The sequence below is a fragment of the Scyliorhinus canicula genome, chromosome 22 (assembly GCF_902713615.1).
Source record: "Scyliorhinus canicula chromosome 22, sScyCan1.1, whole genome shotgun sequence".
NCBI classification, from domain to species: Eukaryota; Metazoa; Chordata; class Chondrichthyes; order Carcharhiniformes; family Scyliorhinidae; genus Scyliorhinus; species Scyliorhinus canicula.
The window spans coordinates 16,207,173-16,227,970 of record NC_052167.1 but is presented as its reverse complement, the minus strand read 5'-3'; the positions used below and the strand labels follow the sequence as shown (position 1 = coordinate 16,227,970).

At 45.6% G+C, this 20,798-nt stretch overlaps 2 protein-coding genes across 4 annotated transcripts in view; both read left to right on the top strand.

Moving 5' to 3' along the window:
• Nucleotides 1-607, top strand: part of LOC119956235 (dual specificity phosphatase 29-like) — a 28,920-nt gene extending 28,313 nt beyond the window's left edge. Inside the window, 1 exon segment of the mRNA XM_038783270.1 lies at nucleotides 262-607. Coding sequence (XP_038639198.1) covers nucleotides 262-494 — 233 coding nt within the window. The 3' untranslated portion in view covers nucleotides 495-607.
• A 1,401-nt stretch (nucleotides 608-2,008) lies between these two features.
• Nucleotides 2,009-19,423, top strand: LOC119956196 (dual specificity protein phosphatase 13-like). Of its 3 annotated transcripts, none has more exons than XM_038783198.1 (5): nucleotides 2,023-2,143; nucleotides 12,363-12,446; nucleotides 14,002-14,163; nucleotides 16,785-17,005; nucleotides 18,137-19,423. In XM_038783198.1, exons 2-5 carry the CDS (start codon nucleotides 12,385-12,387, stop codon nucleotides 18,334-18,336), a joined length of 645 nt encoding a protein of 214 aa, XP_038639126.1. In that variant the 5' UTR covers nucleotides 2,023-2,143; nucleotides 12,363-12,384; the 3' UTR covers nucleotides 18,337-19,423. The 3 variants fall into 3 exon arrangements, with proteins under 3 accessions (XP_038639127.1, XP_038639126.1, XP_038639129.1); XM_038783201.1 differs by having other exon boundaries at nucleotides 2,025-2,143; nucleotides 12,363-12,403; XM_038783199.1 differs by lacking the exon at nucleotides 12,363-12,446 and having other exon boundaries at nucleotides 2,009-2,143.
• Nucleotides 19,424-20,798: the final 1,375 nt, after the last annotated feature.

Here is a 20,798-nt window from a genome sequence, read left to right as displayed (position 1 = left end):
ATTGCCTGCAGACTGATTGCCTGTAGTCTGATTGCCTGTAGGCTGTCTGTGGCTGATTGCCTGTAGGCTGATTGTCTGTAGGCTGATTGCCTGCAGACTGATTGCCTGTAGTCTGATTGCCTGTAGGCTGTCTGTGGCTGATTGCCTGTAGTCTGATTGTCTGTAGGCTGATTGCCTATAGTCTGATTGCCTGTAGTCTGATTGTCTGTAGTTGTAGAATCCAAACTCACAGCCATTATTATTATTATCTTTCTCTTGCAGCAAAGTTACTGGTGCACTGCATTCTTGGCATGAGCCGTTCAGCCTCGCTGGTACTGGCCTATCTTATGATTTATCACAACCGGCGCCTGCTCGATGCAGTAAACCGGCTCATTTTATACAGACCTGTTTCACCCAACTGGGGTTTCCTGCAACAGTTACGCCAGTTGGACATAAAGTTAAATGAAGAGAAGAGACTCCAGTCCATAAAAGGTGCTCAGATTGCTGAGGGGTAACCGATGGGTGCAGCGTTGTTGCCTTTTGCCGAAGGATTTCGTAGATCATCAAATCCCTTCAGTGCATTTCAGCCTGTCAGATCTGCACCGACCCTTCGAAAGACCATCCAACCTAAGCCCAATCCCCACCCTATTCCTGCAATCCCACCCTAAGGGGCAATTTAGCACACCCAATCCACCTAATCCGCACATCTTTGGACTGTGGGAGGAAACCGGAGCACCCGGAGGAAACCCACGCACACACGGGGAGAACGTGCAGACTCCACACAGTCACCCGAGGTCGGAATCGAACCCGGGTCCCTGGCGCTGTGAGGCAGCAGTGCTAATGATTGTGCCACCCCTAAATGTTTCCCAACTGCAGGGTGGGGCAATGACGGCCTGATGGCATTCGTTATTAAAAATATTACAATCCTTTCAGGGAGATTGCAGTTACTTCAAAACTATGCTCTGCATCTCTCTGCACTGCCGACTTGCCCTGCCATCGGAGCAGAGAGTCCTTTCCATCTATCCAGCTCTTTCTAGTATTTGTAAATGCCCATTTCTCGGATATGACTGCACCTATCCCCATCCCCGAGGACACACCAGAGGATTCCTGGCAAAGTCCCGCGAATGGTGAAATAAAGTGGGCAACGTTTGCATTCTATTCAAAGTGATATTTGACAGCAGTCCCTGGGGGCAATTTGTCTGATTACTTCTATTGGGAAATGCTCTCCTCCAAACCTACGGCTGAGATAAGGAAATAGTTGGCCGTTTTCTTTTGGGAACCATCAAAATGAAAGCACAATTTGTTGCGAATGATTCAGTGTGTAATAACATTGCAACATTAAAGAATATGTCAGAATATTGTGGAGGTTAATTGCTCTGTTTGGATAGTTATCTGTGTGGGTTTCCTCCGGGTGCTCCGGTTTCCTCCCACAAGTCCCGAAAGAAGTGCTTGTTAGGGGAATTGGACATTCTGAATTCTCCCTCTGTGTACCCGAACAGGCACTGGAGGATTTTCACAGTAACTTCATTGCAGTGTTAATATAAGTCTACGTGTGATACTAATAAAGATTATTATTATTATCATTCTGACTGAATGACCATATTTATGGATTATTTATGGAATTCCCAGCTTACTCCAGGATTTTCCCTGGCTCACTTCTTTTGGAATATTCTGTGCCTTCTATAATATTTGATACTTTAAAAATGTTGTTTGCAACTTACAGTGTAAGAGAAGAGAGCAAATCATTCTCCTATCAGTTCTTTGTAATTTCAATATGATGACTCTTCGTTCTCGGATTCAAAAAGGAAGATTTCCCAAAACATCTTTTTCTCTCCCCGTCTTCTAATTTTGCGGACTTTTAACAATTCTTTCCATTGCATCTCTTCAAAGGTGCCTTCCCCCTACTATAAGCTGGCCTGGTTTAACCAGCCGTTAGTCCCACCTCCTGCATCCTGGCAGTAACCCAGGCTGACATCTGGCCGTAACTCGAGACCCTTTGTGTGGGTTGGAGGGGGACATCGCACTCAGACACGGTGTCACATGTTTCACCCAGTAAACTGAGAGGGGAGGGAGTGCACACTGTATCGCTTCTTAACTGGGGAACAGAGTAAGGAAGAGGAGCCGGCAAAACCACATTCACAGCCTGACATAGGAAGCAAAGACGGTAAGTTCATAAATGACTTCTCTGTTAATGGGGGTTCGAGACCATGTTCTTGTCAGCTCAGCTCCTTTTGCACTGTAGGGATTCGATAAACCTGCTGACAGAAATGATTCTACACTTGAGAAGCTGGTATTTGCGTTTTAGTGGAACAAATGTTTGACGTTCAGCGGCTAGAAAGCTAAATGTGGTTGATTTTCCTAACCTTGGCCAAAGACCGATCTTTGTTACCCCGTCTCAAACCTCTTATCAGTCAATGAGTCAGGTATTCATTGTTATAGGTTAGGCTGCGGTTATTCTCAACCTTGCCCCTCGCCCGAGGTGTGGTGACCCTCAGGTTAAATCACCACCAATCAGCTCGCCCCGCTCACAGGGGAAAAGCAGCCCATGGTCATTTGGGGCTTCGGCAATTTTGCTTTACTTTTACTTTCTAGGTTAGGTGGGTTGACCATGCTAAATTTCCCCTTGGTGTCCAGGTTAGGTGGGGGTTACGGGGATAGGGCAGGGGAGTGGGCCTCGGTAGGTCGCTCTTTTGAAGTGTCGGTGCAGACTCGATGGGCCAAATGGCCTCCTTCTGCACTGCAGGGATTCTGTGATACATATGGTCAACCATGGCTGCAAAAACATGTACCCAGCATGACCCACAAAAACGAATGAATTAAATAAGTTGGTAAATGCTGAGTGGCCCATGGCTCAGTGCCATGATGGACTGTCACAAGGCATTAGAATGCAAATTCACATCTGCCTGGATGTCCTAATATCACTGTCAACACCTGATCGTTGAAGAAGTAACGTGGAGGTTAATGTCCTGAGTTACAAACAAATAAAAGATATACCCGTGGTCAGAAATAAAATTCCTCCCATGTCTCAGTAACTTTAGGCAGTCATTTAACTACCCTCAATATCATAAAACTGTGATGATCGGAATACCTTGCCCCTTTAAGAGGCTTGTGATGATCGGAATACATTGCCCCTTTAAGAGGCTTGGAACCCTGGGGGACTCCGCCTCTGGCTACGCCCCCCGGGAAACAGTACTTAAGATGAGACTCCATTTTGCGAGCACACTTCTCATGGTGGCTGCCATTGTTCACTGCTTATTAAAGCCTTTGATTACTGACCTAACTTTCGTGTCGTAATTGAGAGTGCCTCAAAAACCTTAAGACATAAGAGCAGAATTAGACCATTTGGCCCATTGAGTCTGCTCTGCCATCCACGGCTTGGCCTCCACAGCCTTCTGTGGCAAAGAGTTCCACAGATTCACCAACCTCTGGCTGAAGAAATTCCTCCTCATCTCAGTTTTAAAGGATCGTCCCTTCAGTCTGAGGCTGTGCCCTCGGGCTCTAGTTTTTCCTACTAGTGGAAACATCCTCTCTACGTCCAATCTATCTAGGCGTCTCAGTATTCTGTAAGTTTCAATGAGACCCCCCTCATCCTTCTGAACAACAAGTACAGACCCAGAGTCCTCAACCGTTCCTCATATGACTAACTCTTCATTCATACATCACAAAGAAAGTGACTAATGTAAGCAAAATATTTAACCTAATAAATTTTGATCACAAACAAATAACTGTTATGATTTCCACAAGTTATTCTTTGACTATTTTTAAACTTTGCTGAAACCTTATTCAACAGAAAGACCTGGAGAAATCCACATTGCTTTCTTAATGTGGGTTTATTTTTATGCATCTGGGGATTAAAGTCAGGGGGAGAATTCTATAATTGGCCACAATTACATTTACTCTGTCTTTGATCTGGCTTCTAATGTTGCATATGCAATAAATAGAAGGCAGTTGTAGACCTCCACAGCACCTACTCAGATAACCAAACTTAGCGCAGGCCCAGAAAGGGGGCGGTCTTAGCTACTAAGATGCCCATAAATTGATACAATGCTGTGACTTACTTTCTGAAAGAAGTCTTGCATTTACATATTATAAATCTTTTGCAATGTCCCAAAGTACTTTACAGCCAATGCATTTTTTGAACTGTTGAAATGTCGGAAACACTACCGTTAATATGCACACAGTGAGCTCCCAAAAATGATAGTGAGGTAAATGGCCAGCTCATCCGTTCAATAGATAGAGAAATACAGCACAGAACCAGGCCCTTCGGTCCACGATGTTGCGCCGAACTTTTGTCCTAGGTTAATCATAGAATTTTGGACAATTTTTCATGGCCAATCCACCCAACCTGCACATCTTTGGACTGTGGGAGGAAACCGGAGTACCCGGAGGAAACTCACGCACACACGTGGAGGATGTGCAGACTCCACACAGACAGTGACCCAAGTTGAAACCGAACTTGGGACCCTGGAGCTGTGAAGCAATTGTGCTATCCACAATGCTACCGTGCTGCCCTTAAGAAGTTAACCTACACTCCATTATTCTACCCTAATCCATGTACCTATCCAATAGCCGCTTGAAGGTCCTTAACGTTTCCGACTCAACTACTTCCACAGGCAGTGCATTCCATGCCCCCACTACTCTCTGGGTAAAGAACCTACCTCTGACACCCCCTCTATATCTTCCACCATTTATCTTAAATTTATGTCCCCTTGTAATGGTGTGTTCCACCCGGGGAAAAAGTCTCTGACTGTCTACTCTATCTATTCCCCTAATCATCTTATAAACCTCTATCAAGTCGCCCCTCATCCTTCTCCGTTCTAATGAGAAAAGGTCTAGCACCCTCAACCTTTCCTCGTATGACCTACTCTCCATTCCAGGCAACATCCTGGTAAATCTCTTTTGCACCTTTTCCAAAGCTTCCACATCCTTCCTAAAATGAGGTGACCAGAACTGCACACAGTACTCCAAATGTGGCCTGACCAAGGTTTTGTACAGCTGCATCATCACCTCACGGCTCTTAAATTCAATCCCTCTGCTAATGAATGCTAGCACACCATAGGCCTTCTTCACAGCTCTATCCACTTGAGTGGCAACTTTCAAAGATCTATGAACATAGACCCCAATATCTCTCTGCTCCTCCACATTGCCAAGAACCCTAACGTTAACCCTGTATTCCGCATTCATATTTGGCCTTCCAAAATGGACAACCTCACATTTGTCAGGGTTAAACTCCATCTGCCACTTCTCAGCCCAACTCTGCATTCTATCTATGTCTCTTTGAAGCCGACAACAGCCCTCCTCACTATCCACAACTCCACCAATCTTCGTATCATCTGCAAATTTACTGACCCACCCTTCAACTCCCTCATCCAAGTCGTTAATGAAAATTACAAACAGCAGAGGACCCAGAACTGATCCCTGCGGTACGCCACTGATAACTGGGCTCCAGGCTGAATATTTGCCATCCACCACCACTCTCTGTCTTCTATCGGTTAGCCAGTTTGTTATCCAACTGGCCAAATTTCCCACTATCCCATGTCTCCTTACATTCTGCACAAGCCTACAATGGGGAACCTTATCAAATGCCTTACTAAAATCCATGTACACTACATCCACTGCTTTACCTTCATCCATATGCTTGGTTACCTCCTCAAAGAAGTCAATAAGACTTGTAAGGCAAGACCTACCCCTCACAAATCCGTGCTGACTATCCCTAATTAAGCAGTGCCTTTCCAGATGCTCAGAAATCCTATCCCTCAGTACCCTTTCCATTACTTTGCCTACCACCGAAGTAAGACTAACTGGCCTGTAATTCCCAGGGTTATCCCTATTCCCTTTCTTGAACAGGGGCACGGCATTCGCCACTCTCCAATCCTCTGGTACCACCCCTGTTGACAGCGAGGATGAAAAGATCATTGCCAACGGCTCTGCAATTTCATTTCTTGCTTCCCATAGAATCCTTGGATATATCCCGTCAGGCCCGGGGGACTTGTCTATCCTCAAGTTTTTCAAAACGCGCAACACATCTTCCTTCCTGACAAGTATCTCCTCGAGTTTATCAGTCTGTTTCACACTGTCCTCTCCAACAATATGGGCCCTCTCGTTTGTAAATACTGAAGAAAAATACTTGTTCAAGACCTCTCCTATCTCTTCAGACTCAATACACAATCTCCCGCTACTGTCCTTGATCGGACCTACCCTCGCTCTAGTCATTCTCATATTTCTCACATATGTGTAAAAGGCCTTGGGGTTTTCCTTGATCCTACCTGCCAAAGATTTTTCATGCCCTCTCTTAGCTCTCCTAATCCCTTTCTTCAGTTCCCTCCTGGCTATCTTGTATCCCTCCAGCGCCCTGTCTGAACCTCCTTCTTCCTCTTAACAAGACATTCAACCTCTCTTGTCAACCATGGTTCCCTCACTCGACCATCTCTTCCCTGCCTGACAGGGACATACATATCAAAGACACGCAGTACCTGTTCCTTGAACAATGTTAATAAAAGCAAGATACTGCAGGTGCTGGAGAACGAAAATAAAAATTTAAACTGCTGGTAAAACTGAACAGGTCTGTCAGCATCTGTGGAGAGAGAAACAGAGTTTTTTTTCCAATTAAGGGGCAATTTAGCATGGCTAATTCCCCTACCCTGCACATCTTTGGGTTGTGGGGGTGAGACCCACGCAGACACGGGGATCGAACCCGGGAGTGCAGCACGGCGACGCAGTGGTTAGCACTGTTGCATCACGGCGCCGAGGACCCGGGTTCGATTCCGGCCCCGGGTCACTGTCCGGGTGGAGTTTGTACATTCTCCTCATGTCTGCGTGGGTCTCACCCCCACAACCCAAGGAGATGTGAGGGTAGGTGGATTGGCCACGCTAAATTGCCCCTAATTGAAAAAGAAAATCGGGTACTCAAAATTTATTGAAAAGAAAGAATTGAACCCGGGTCCTTGGCACCGTAAGGCAGCAGTGCTAACCACTGCGCCGCATGCCGCCCTGAGAGAGACAGAGTTAACGTTTCAAGTCCAATATGATTCTTTGTTGGAAATTATTCCATTGTAGGTGTTAGCTCAGAGATAGATGGCAGGACACCTGAGAAATGTCCTGCTCCTCCTGAGAGAGGGCCTCAGTTTGACATTTCTCCCAAAAGGTGACACCCTCGACCATTACAGTAATCGTTCAGGATTGCATAAGTGTGTCGGCCTAGTGAGCACTGAAGTGTGACAAAATTCCCAGAAGGATTGGTACTTTAAGAAATGAAAGGCTTCATACAATGATGGCGGTTAAAGGCACTTCTCTGAAGATTGGGTTAAGGTGAACCCTTGTGGAACACAGTATAGATTTGTCATTCAAACACGTCTATGGTTTTGCCCTTTACTGAAAATCTTCATGTCTGGGTACATGTTCTGTTACAGATCAAGAGAATTAATATCTGTAACGAGAGTAACTTCAGGTACGAGACTGCCATTTCCAACAGTAGACACTTATAGGATAACAGTCAACAACATAAGTCTGTGCACTGATTCACACAATAATTAACATTTTTGAGATAAAAGCTGCATGTAAAAGTAATCTGATAGTAATAGTTCATTCCATTAATTACTGGCAGAGTTTTGCTCAGGCAGAGGGTCTAGACATAAGGACATAGGTTAATGTCCTCATTGATCTTCACGGCAGGAAATGGGAAAAGCAGATGGATTCTATGTCATTTTGCTTTAATTACTATTACCACTGCCCAATGGCAGGGCAGCAATGATAGACATGATGGAGTACCGTATACCCCAGTCTATTTTCCTCTCCCATCCGTGGGTTTGAATGTCGAATAAAGGGGAAAATGTGAGAAAAACTGAATAGTAAGAAAAATACAGAGGTAAGAGTTGTACAAAAGCACGGTAGCATTGTGGATAGCACAATTGCTTCACAGCTCCAGGGTCCCAGATTCGATTCCGGCTTGGGTCACTGTCTGCACATCCTCCCCGTGTGTGCGTGGGTTTCCTCCGGGTGCTCCGGTTTCCTCCCACAGTCCAAAGATGTGCAGGTTAGGTGGATTGGCCATGATAAATTGCCCGTAGTGTCCAAAATTGCCCTTAGTGTCCAAAATTGCCCTTAGTGTTGGGTGGGGTTACTGGGTTATGGGGATGGGGTGGAGGTGTTGACCTCGGGTAGGGTGCTCTTTCCTGGAGCCGGTGCAGACTCGATGGGCTGAATGGCCTCCTTCTGCACTGTAAATTCTATGAAAAGGAACTAACTTCAGATCCCCCCCCCCCCCCCAAACACCAACACCCGAGATACATGAGAATCAAATATTCTTTCAGAATGTGGACTTTCCTCCATCCTGATACATAGGCATTGAAAATTGTTAAAGACGACATTAGTTTTTCAGTTTTGGCTAATGGTGAACTAGGCGTCGGCGAAGGAGGATGTGCGGTGAGAACATTTTAGGGCAAGAGGCAGCGAATCAAATTCCCCTGGTAGCGACCCAAGAACAAAGCTCAAAACTAGCCCGAGGCCATTTAGGAGTGAAATTAGGCAGCATTTTATTGACACAGAGGGGAGTGGAAATTTGGAATCCTGTTCGCCAGATGGCTGAGGAAATGCTGAGTGAACAACAATTTACAAGATTGAGATTGACCCATTCATGTAGTATAAGGTGTCAAAAGCTGTGGAGCAAAGACATGGAAACAGAGTCAAGGGTTAAATTAGCCCGTCTAATAGAAAATAGCAGAACAAACTCGAGGGACTGAATGGCTAATTCCTGTCCTAATGTTCTTTCCTGTGAATAGCCATTTTTCCTTTTCGAGAGTCAGGTTTGACAGGGTCAGAGAATTTACAGAAGACAGGCCGGGAGTCCTTGCAAACTTAGAAAACCGCAAATAAAATGTTGATAGAATCATAGAGCGCGATCTTCCTAGAAGGGAAAAGTCCCTGAACGAGCGAGTTTAGCCGTGTGTTTCCTGGTGCCCGCAGTGCTGAGAAAGACGTGGCATTCAACGCGACTCGCTTCGAATAAGGGGCCTAAACGGGGATCGCACGGCCACATATAGCCCCATTTTTTACAGCGGGGCGTTCAGCTCACTCCTCGTTGTAGCAAGTATTTGGGATGTCATTTTTATATGGCCTCATAGACCCCCAAAAACATCCCCGGCTCCCCCCCCCCCCACCGCAGCCTGAATGCAACATGGGAGATCGTCTAGCACCCAAGTGGGCAACACAAGCCCAATCGCACGTGTAAAAAATGCCAGTCTGGCATGCTGGAAGTACCCGTGCCAAGTGCAAGTGCCATCTGGGCACCAAGGCAGTGCCAGGCCTGCACCCAGGTGGCATTGCCAGGGTGGCAGGCTGGCATTGCAAGAATACCCAGGAGGCACCAGCAGTCCCAAAGGGCATGCAACTGGGGGGCCTCTGATTCACTTGGGGACCCCCATGAATGCCACTCCATCTGGCTGAAGGTGATGCAGGGTAATCCACTTTTCTAGTAGCGCTAAGGTCTACGATAGGAGTAGCCCATCGAGATGAATTAGTCTGATCATAGGCACTGATTTAGAGCTTCTCCTCCACACCATGTAGATTAGGGCCAGCGGCTTTAAACCTGGTCAGAGCTCGGGTTCTGCTGCTTGTTTGGTTGATGCGAGATGGCAGGCTGCTCTTTTAGCTTCACATGGCACTATTACAGGTTCTAGCAGCTTGGGGACATAATTCCCACTTCTTCCTCTGAGTTGGGACAAAGGATGTATATTGCTGGTCTGGATTCCTGAGATTAAACAGAGAGAATAGTACAGCACAGGAACAGGCCCTTCGGCCCTCCAAGCCTGCGCCGATCATGATACTAGCCTAAACTAAAACCTTCCGGGGACCATATCCCTCTATTCCCATCCTATTCATGTGTTTGTCAAAATGCCCCTTAAACGTCACGATCGTACCTGCTTCCACCACTTCCTCCGGCAGCGAGTTCTAGGCACCCACCACCCTCAGTGTAAAAAACTTGCCTCGCACATCTCTAAACTTTCCCTCATGCACCTTAAACCTATTCCCCCTAGTAATTGACTCACCTACCCTAGGAAAGAGCCTCTGACTATCCACTCTATCCATGCCCCTTATAATTTTGTAAAACTCTTATCAGGTCGCCCCTCGACCTCTGTCGTTCCAGTGAAAAGAATCCACGTTTATCCAACCTCTCCTCATCGCTAATGCCCTCCAGACCAGGCAACATCCTGGTTAACCTCTTCTGTACCCTCTCCAAAGCATCCACATCCTTCTAGTAGTGCGGCGACCAGAATTGTACGCGACATTCCAAATGAGGCCTAACTAAGGTCCTGTATGGCTGCAACATGACTTGCCAATTTTTATACTCAATGCCCCGGCCGATGAAGGCCAGCATGCCGTATGCCTTCTTGACTACCTTCTCCTCTTGCGCTGCCACTTTCAGCGATCTGTGGACCTGTACACCCAGATCCCTCTGCCTGTTAATACTCTTAAGGGTTCTGCCATTTACTGTATAATTCCCACCTGTATTCGACATTCCAAAATGCATTACCTCACATTTGTCCAGAATAAATTTCATCCGCTATTACCTCACCCAAGTCTCTAACTGATCTCCGTCCTGCTGAATCCTCTGACAGTCCACATCGCTATCCGCAATTCCACCAACCTTTGTGTCGTCCGCAAACTTACGAATCAGACCAGTTACACATTCCTCCAAATCATTTATATATACTACGAACAGCAAGGGTCCCAGCACTGATCCCTGCGGAACACCACTAGACACAGCCCTGCATTCAGAAACGCACCCTTCCACTGCTAACCTTTGTCTTCTATGATCGAGCCACTTCTGTATCCATCTTGCCAGCTAACGGCTGATAACACATGACTTCACCGTCTGTACCAGTCTGCCATGAGGGGCCTTGTCGAAGGCCTTACTAAACCCTATGTAGACAACATCCACCTCCCTACCCTCCTCAATCATCATCATCACTTCCTCAAAAATCTTGATCAAGTTAGTGAGACACGACCTCCGCTTCACAAAACCATGCTGCCTGCCACCAATACATCCATTTGTTTCCAAATGTGAGTCAATCCTGTCCCTACGAATGTTTTCCAATAATTTCCCTACCGCTGACGTTAAGCTCACCGGCCTATACTTTCCTAGATTATCCATGCTACCCTTCTTAAACAAAGGAACAACATTTCCAATTCTCCAGTCCTCTAGGATCTCACCTGTAGGCAATGAGGGTACAAAGATTTATGTCAAGGCTCTATGGTTAATGGTTCCTCCATTAATAAGTTTACCAGACGTTTCAGGGACCCTTGTCCTCCCAGATGGGCCTTCTCCATTGGTCTTCCATTGAAATGTTAAGTCCCTTTGTGCAATCCCTTTCCTTTGGAGTTTGGTCTCTGCTAACAGAGGGTTTTTGGGGTATCTTCGGGCATAACGAAGTTAATAATAATTTAATAATAATCTTTATTGTCGCAACTAGGCTTACGTTAACACTGCAATGAAGTTGCTGTGAAAAGCCCCTAGTCGTCACAATCTGGCGCCTGTTCAGGTACACTGAGGGAGAATTCAGAATGTCCAAATTACCTAATAGCACGTCTTTCGGGACTTGTGGGAGGAAACCAGAGCACCCGGAGGAAACCCACGCAGATATGGGGAGACCATGCAGACTCCGCACAGATAGTGACCCAAGCCGGGAATTGAACCTGGGACCCTGGCGCTGTGAAGCCATAGTGCCAACCACTGTGCTACCGTACTGCAGCTCCTCTGAATGCCAGGAAGCTCCTCGGGTGTCAGCAATGGCTTCAGTCAGTCCAATCCCTTCTCCATTGTGGAGGTGCCCATCAGCCCTATTATTGTGCCAGGGAGTGGGGCAATTGGCGCACTGACTCTGAAGGCTTCACAGAGCCGGTAACAGGCCTGAATATGGAGTCAGGAAAATGGTGTCACGGCCCCAATATAAAGACCTGCCTTTGCTGCTCACGTGGCTGCCACACACATTGATTCAGTCCTGGCACGTGTATCTATTATCTTCAGTCCTCACTCTGTAGTAATTGTGATCAGTGATGAGGTTTCGGGCCTGCTCCCTGCAGGCAGCCTTCATGCAAAAGGGCCACTAATTCTAGCAGGTCACTGAGGCCACGCTACGTGAAGCCACACCATTGTCATGCACACCTCATTGTCCAATAGACACATGGTCATGGCCACTCATTGATCACTCTTGCCATGCAGACAGACACGGTGATGACACCCACCTGGCATAGAGATAGCCCAGCACCAGTTATCAATGCCCCATTCATTAATGTTTCCCATTATCCAATAGGCCCCAAGGAATGTGACTTATTACACTAGGTGAGCATGCATAATGATCCACATGTTTTGTTTGTTGTTGTGCCAGAGTATCTCAGACAAGACGATCAATGGGGAGCCAGGCATCGGGTGCGTCTCGATTCAGTGACCAGGCTGGTGCGGTCGGGGGGCGGTAAGAGGGACATCCTATACTCAACAGGCAGAAATGTCAATACTGGTTGGAGGTGGTTGGGACAGTGGGTGGGGCGGGGGGGGGGGGGGGGGGGGTTTAGAGTTGGGGGCGGTCTAATCTGAGCTCCTTTTTCAGATTGAGATTGAGAGCTCCAGGTTAGTGAGGGAAGGGGAAATCCTATATCATGATGTATTCATGGTATAAGAAATATAAATTCGCCAACTATAGATTTTATGTTCAGCAAATTTATCCATCTATTTGTGAGGATGTGTGTAGCAGAGCACTTAGAAAGGAGTGGCGGGGTCAGACAGACAACATGGATTTATGAAGGGAAATCTTGCTTGACAAAGCTATTGGAATTCTTTGAGGATGTAACTAGTAGAGTTGACAAGGGGGAGCCAGTGGATGTGGTATATTTGGACTTTCAGAAGGTTTTTGACGAAGTCCTGCATAAGAGATTAGCATGTAAAATTAAAGAAAATGGGATGAGGGGTAGCGTATTGAGGTGGATAGAAAGCTTGTTGGCAGACAGGAAACAGAGTAGGAATTAACGGGTCTTTTTCAAATTGGTAAGCAGTGACGAGTGGGGATCCGCAGGGATCAGTGCTGGTACCCCAGCTATTCACAATATATATTACTGATTTAGATGAGGGAACAAATGTAATATCTCCAAATTTGCAGATGACACCAAGTTGTGTCGGAGGGTCAGGTGTGAGGAGGATGCAGAGATCCTTCAGTGTGATTTGGCTGAGTGAGAGTGAGTGGACAAATGAATAGCAGATGCAGTATAATTTGGAAGAATACGAGGTTTTCCACTTTGGCAGCAAAAGCAAGACGGCAGACTATTATCTGAATGGCCATAAGTTAGGAGAGAGGAATGTGCAACGAGACCTGGGTGTCCTGGTACACCAGTCACTGAAGGTAAGCGAACAGGTACAGCAGGCGGTAAAGAAGGCTAATGGTATGTTGGCCTACACAGTGAGAGGATTGGAGTACAGGAGCAGGGACGTCTTGCTACAATTATATAGCGCCTTGGTGAGGCCACACCTGGAATATTGTGTGCAGTTTAATTGAGGCCATAACATTGTGTAATTTCAAAAAGGAATTAGATCCAGCTCTTGGGGCTGAAGGGATGAAGGGATATGAGGGGGAAGGCAGGATGAGGGTATCGAACTTGATGATCGGCCGTGATCATAATGAATGGCGGAGTAGGCTCGAAGGGCCGAATGGCCTCCTCCTGCTTCTGTTTTCTATGTTTCTAAATACTCTTAGATAAAGAGAGTGTGCAACAGCCTAACTAACTATCAAGGGCATGTATCAATGGTAACATTGAAAGCCAGCAGATGCAGAAACATCATGAAGAGTTTGCTTTGCAAGTTCTAATTGAATTGTGGGAAGAGAAAAAGCAGGAGCTCTTAAACTGATTCAACACTCATTTCTGTTCCTTTCCTTGGGCGTTTATTCTTTACCTTTTTTAAAGCAAAATGACATGCTACCGAAACAGAGAAGTACAACGTCCAAAGGAATAATAATATTAATAAACCTTGCGTTTCAGGATGGAAGCGTTAAAGAAGGACTTGGTGTCAAAGTCTTGTCTGAAGATGAGAAGTGAGGATTATGAGCCTCCAAATATATCAGAACTCAACCATCTCCTGTGGACCAAAACAGGAAGTCGGCATGTGGATCAGATTTGGCCAAAGCTACACCTCGGAGATGCGTAAGAGGGCAGCTTGAAAAACATTACTCAATTATCTGTCTTTGTTGCATGAAGAGTTGGGAGGAGGGTATTTTAACAAGGGGCTGGTTTCCAGTGAGGTTGGCGATGGAGGTGGGGGTGGGTGATTGGGAGGACAGAGAGGTGGCGGGGGAGCGTGGGTCAGGTATAAGACCCAAAGGGTCATTGATGTCCCTCCAACCCCCCCAAAATAAGTTTAAAACTTATCTTACCTTACGACACAGCAGGTTAATGTGGCATAAAATTCTCAAGCTCTCACCAGCTTTTGGTGGCTATCTCATTTGCCTGCACAGCCGTCCCCACTAAAATTGGAGCTGATCAGGATCTGGGCAGCAAACAATCTGCTTAATTTTAACCACCCACCTGCCCAGTTTTTGGGAACAGTGGAGATGTTCACGGAATTGTTACAGCTAGTTTCAATCATCTTTTTAAAGTGTTTTTAAAAAATATATCTATAACATCATTGGTTCATTTTGTTTCAGTGGATAGGATAATGCCATGTTCTACCCAAACTATTGTGCCTGAAATTCATCTGACGGTATATTAGCTCAGGCAATATTCAGCACTGCCTTAAATGGGTGTTAGGCTCCCTTCCTTATGATACCGAGAACCTGGAACCTGTTTAGGAATTCTGTTCTGCAATTTGTGAGAAAGTAGATTCGCTTCACAGCTGCGTATCCAATAGTAGACAAGGCAAGTAAGTTTATTTTCTCACTGAACTTAATATGGAGCATGCTCTCCCACCACCACGCCCACAAACTTAACTCCAAGGATTTACCTGAACACCGCTGCCAACATCAAAGCCAGGTGATTATTTTACCCACCCAACTGGTGAGCTGCACTAAAACACAACTTTGAACCCTTAAGCGTATTGACAGGCAGAGGGATCTGGGCGTCCAGGTCCACAGATCACATGTGAATAAGGTAGTCAAGAAGGCATACGGCATGCTTGCCTTCATCGGCCGGGGCATTGAGCATAAAAATTGGCAAATCATGCTGCAACTGTACAGAACCTTAATTCGGCCACACTTGGAATAAAGCGTACAATTCTGGCCGCCACACTATCAGAATGATGTGGAGGTTTTGGAGAGGGTACAGAGGAGGTTTATCAGGATGTTGGCTGGTCTGGAGAGTTTTAGCTATGAGGAGAGGTTGGATAAACTCGGATTGTTTTCACTGGAATGATGGAGGTTGAGGGGTGTAATGATAAATAGTGGCATGGACCGAGTGGATAGTCAGAAGCTTTTTCCCAGGGTGGAAAAGTCGATTACTGGGGGACATAAATTTAAAGTGCGAGGAGCAAAGTTTAGAGGAGATGTGCGAGGGGCGTTTTTTACACAGAGTAGTGAGTGCCTGGAACTCACTGCTGGGGCAGGTGGTGGAAGCGGGTACAATGGTGATGTTTAAAGGGCGTTTTGGCAATTCCATCAATAGGATGGGAATAGAGGGATACAGACCCCGGAAGGTGGGAGGTTTTAGTTCAGACAGGCACCATGGTCAGCGCTGGTTTGGAGGGCCGAAGGGCCTGTTCCTGTGCTGTACTTTTCTTTGACACCTGCGAGATGACCCAATCCAGCAGGTTCTGGGTCAATGTGGGCCTGCACTCCCAGCCTCGTGGCGGATACCAGGAATTGGGAAAGTTCCCGGCCTTCCACGGGATTTCCGTTGTGCGGAGTTACAGTGCCAGCTGTAGGTGGGTTGGCCGACCACAGAAAATGTTTGAGTGTAGCCAGGAGGCTGCTGGGTGCTGAAAGGCTCTCCGGCAATCACACCCCCATATGCCCCATTCATGCCACCTCATGCCCCCCAAACACCTCCAATAGCCCTTCAATACCAAGCTATGGTCCTTCCATGCCCATTAACCCCCTATAACCAGAAAAGAACCAATGAACTCAGTAATGATATTAGGATGTGTAAAAAAAAAAGCTTTAATTGATAACTTTCCACTTTCTTAAAAAAAAACTCCTTTTACAATAAAAGTATCAATCATCCAGGCACTTTAATATATCAATGGCAGGACCCGTAAGCATGTGAGACCTATAACCTTGAATAAATATTTTCTGTGGCACTCAAATGTTTTCGTACTCTAATGGATGTCTGGACTCTCAAGTCAAGAATACATAATGAGGTTTGGCTGTAAACCCAGAAGTTCATTAGCCTGTTGGAACACCTGAGCACCGGGGAAAAACATTGCTTGATTAACAGCTCTGGTTCTCTGATCTACACTGTCAATTTCACAATGTTTATTTAGCCAAGGTAAGGTCCCCTCTGAGGTGTAATGAGCCACGACTCTTTGAAAACCTGGCCCAGCTCCATGAAAATTGCAGAGGACTGGAACATGCCAGATCAGGAGCGCAGGGTATGGGACTTTAACTGGAACCAGCTCCCACCCGTAAGCGGCCATTTTAAAAATCAAAAACACCAGGAATGAGGTTGGGAATCCTGGAATCGGGACCTGCCCACCATTTTGAAAGGACTCCCAACTGGGTGAAAATCCAATCCATGTTCCTGGCAGTGAAACTGCCAATCATCAGAGCCAAATAAGATGCTATCAGCCACTAAAGTTCTAAATAAGATTAAAATAATGATTTAATGCTCCCCAGGTGGACAGCCCGAGACAAGGCAACTCTAAAGACAATGAGAATTACACACATTCTCAATGCTGCTGATGGACGGTTCAATGTGACCACTGGAGCTACATATTACAAGGGCATGGGAATACATTACTATGGGGTGGAAGCTTTCGATGACCCAAATTTCAATCTTAGTCCCTTTTTCTACCCAGCTGCTAAATTCATCAGAGCTGGACTCAACGCACATGGTGGTAAGCAGATATTTAATGTCATTTGAAAGTTAGGTCAGAAGTTGATCTTCTCACTCGGCTTCTTCCTGTTGTGCCTATTTTTAACCCATTTATTCCCACGGTGGAATAAATAACGATAATCGATAATGAATATGTAATGAAGGGATACTCCAGGGCCCTGGGCAGAAATGGCCCTCCCTTAACTCACAGAAACAAATTGGTATTTCACCGAGTACAAACTGTGCGCGTTTAACTCTTTGCTTGACCCAGTGGGAGATAAGTTAGTCCATGGGGCCTGAACCCTGTATAGCACACTCTGAGAACTCCAGACTCTGATTGTTGCACTGACAGACAGGGAACCGATGGAGATTAAAGCAGCTTTGATCTGAACTAATGGTTGCTATGGTGTATAAGCCTCCTGTCCATATTGATAATTGACAATTTGTTAATTTATCCTTGGATCTGAAGGATTATAAAATGTAAAGTGAGAGATTTTACCGTTCTGCTTCTGGAACCTATGCATACATACAGAGGTAGGCCATTGGGCCCATCCAGCCTGCCCCGCCATTCAATGAGATCATGGCTGATTGGATTCTGACCTCATCGCCATTTTCTTTGTAGCATTCATTGTAGCACTCAGTTTCCCTTCAAAAGACAAGATAAAGATAAGATAGAGATAAGATGAAGATAAGATACAGATAAGACATAGATAAGGCACAGAAAAGATACAGATAAGATTCAGATAAGATAAAGATATAGGGGCAGAATTAGGCCATTCTTTATTTAACAATTTAAAAATCATTTAAAGAGAGGTTTCAATTGGGTCCAATAAAGTGCTACTATTATGGGATAATATGAGCAAGTTCACAAAGTAACCACCTCACATCATTGGTCACCAATTTAGAAAATCAGTCATTCCTACATCCAATCTTCTGTGCACATGTGTGCTTATCCATAGAATCCCTACCCTGCAGGAGAAGGCCATTCAGCCCATCGAGTCTGCACCGACCCACTGAAAGAGTACCCTCCCTTGGCCCACTCCCCCACCCTAAACCCATAACCCCAACCAAACTGCACACTGTTGGACACCAAGGCGGAATCTAGCATGGCCAATCCACCTAACCTGATATGGGTATTTATCCTATTTTACAGGTAAAGTGTTTGTTCACTGTGCTATGGGAATCAGTCGAGCAGCAACCCTGGTCCTTGCGTTTTTAATGATCTGTGAAAAGATGACTCTTGTTGAGGCGATTAAAACAGTGAGCGCTCATCGAAACATCTCACCGAACAATGGCTTCCTCAGTCAGCTCCGAGAGCTCGACAGAGCCCTCATGCGGGAACGGAGAAGATGACTGGACCTCGAATGCTGAAGAGGTGGTTGCCTCATTTACAAAGTAACTCTACAGCAAGAAATTCTACACAGCAGAAATAAACGGAGATTTAATGAACCTTAGACTTTCAACTTAGTTCAAGACCTTCTTGGATTTCTGTAAACTGATGCGCTGTTGTTTATTAGGTTAATGAAGCTTTAATAACACCAAACCTTACTGTTTTTGTTTATCTCTTGGGTCAGTTAAAAGGGTTCAATCAGGGTTCCTGAACACTGATGTAGTGGAGTAGAGAGTTCAGAGATTGATACCTCTAAGACAGTCATCCATTTGCTAGAGTTTGAGGAATTCATAAAGACGTGAATTTCTATGGTGCGTTTAATGACCGCCACATGCCCCAAAGCACTTTACAGTCATTGAGGCACTTTTAAAGTGTAGTCACTGTTGTAATGTAGGAAACTCAGCAGCCAATTTAAGCACAGCAAGCTCCCGCAAACAGCAAAGTGAAAATGATCAGATAATCTGCCTGTGTAATGTTAATTGATTTATAAGAATCGTCGAGGACCCTGGGGGTGAACTCCTTCTTCAAAATGGGATTTTTTTTTTTAGATCCACGGAGTGGGATCTTAATGTTAATATTTTATCCAAAGGACACATCTGCCCAATATGTTGTGCTTAAGTTCTAGACGGGATGTAAACTCGAGAACCCTAAGATAGAGGGTCAGTAGTGGGTCAGCTGAATCAGTGCACCGAACCTTACTGTTTTTGTTTATCTCTTGGTTTGTGGGCGGCCATGTTTGTTTGAAGTTAATGTTGACTGGATTGGAGATGTGGGGAAACTCTACTCTGTGTTCCAAGTGGGAACGGCTTTTCCATCAACACAGCAGAAATATCCACAGATAAACATCACATTGAGAGTCAGAGAAGCTCAAAGGTTTTTATCATGTCTAAGCATTTACAAAGACGCCTGCAACCATTTTTCCTTAGTATTTCTGACTGATTTGCAGGATGTTTACTCACTTAGAACATAGAACAGTACAGCACAGAACACGTTATGTATTTATTTATAAAAGTATTAATAAATTGCAATGGGTTATAATCAACCATCAAAGGTTCCGCAGTTCCAATTTATTGTGAACGTTTCAAAATGTTGTTTCCATTCATCCATTCTAGAATTGTTTTGCTTTTGGGGTGTGGGTGATGTGGTGAGGCTGCATTTAATGTTCTCCAGAATCTTCCTTTGAGGGTGGTGGTGTGCACCTCTTGAACAGGTGTGAGGCCTTTTACACTAAGATCGAAATTTCATAGTTTTGAGCCAGCAAAGATGGAATGATATTATTGTCACATCTTACATAACATACGGGCAGTACGGTAGCATAGTGGTTAGCACAATTGCTTTGCAGCCCCAGGGTTCCAGGTTCGATTCCGGCTTGGGTCACTGTCTGTGCGGAGTCTGCACATCCACCCCGTGTGTGCGTGGGTTTCCTCCAGGTGCTCCGGTTTCCTCCCACAGTCCAAAGATGTGCAGGTTAGGTGGATTGGCCATGATAAATTGCCCTTAGTGTACAAAATTGCCCTTAGTGTTGGGTGGGGTTACTGGGTTATGGGGATAGGGTGGAGGTGTTGACCTTGGGTAGGGTGCTCTTTCCAAGAGCCGGTGCAGACTCGATGGGCCAAATGGCCTCCTTCTCACTCTAAATTCTATGATATGATACATAGAAAATAGAAGCAGGAGTAGGTCATTTGGCCCTTCAAGCCTGCTCCTCCATTCATGGCTGATCAAGTTCAATCCCCTGATCCTTTGATATCCCCATATCCCTTGACCCCTTTAGCCCCACGAGCTATATCCAATTCCTTCTTGAAATCCCACATTTTTGCCTCAGCTACTTTCTGTGGTAGTGAATTCCACAGATTCACCACTCTCTGGGTGAAAAAATTTCTCCTCACCTCAGTCCTAAAAGGTTTACCCCTTATCCTCAAACAATGACCCCTAGTTCTGGACTCCCCCACCATCAGGATCATTCTTTCTGAATCTACCCTGTCTAATCCTGTTAGAATTTTATACATTTCAATGAGATTCCCTCTCACTCTTCTAAACTCCAATGAATATAATCCTAACCGACGTAATCTCTCCTCATATGACAATCCCGCCATCCCAGGAATCAGCCTGGTAAACCTTCGCTGCACTCCCTCCATAGCAAGAACATCCTTCCACAGATAAGGACACCAAAACTGCACACAATACTCCAGGTGTGGCCTCACTAATGCCCTGTACAATTGCAGTAATTGGAGGATTTGCGAGTGGAGTTCAAAATGATAACATTGCAAAACGTCTCCACTTCCGACGGTCTGACGGGGAAAAGGTCACTGATAAAACAGCTGAAAATAGGTGGCTGAGAAAACATTCTCCCTGTGTCTGCGTGAGTTTCACCCCCACAACCCAAAGATGTGCATGTAAAGTGGATTAGCCACGCTAAATTGCCCCT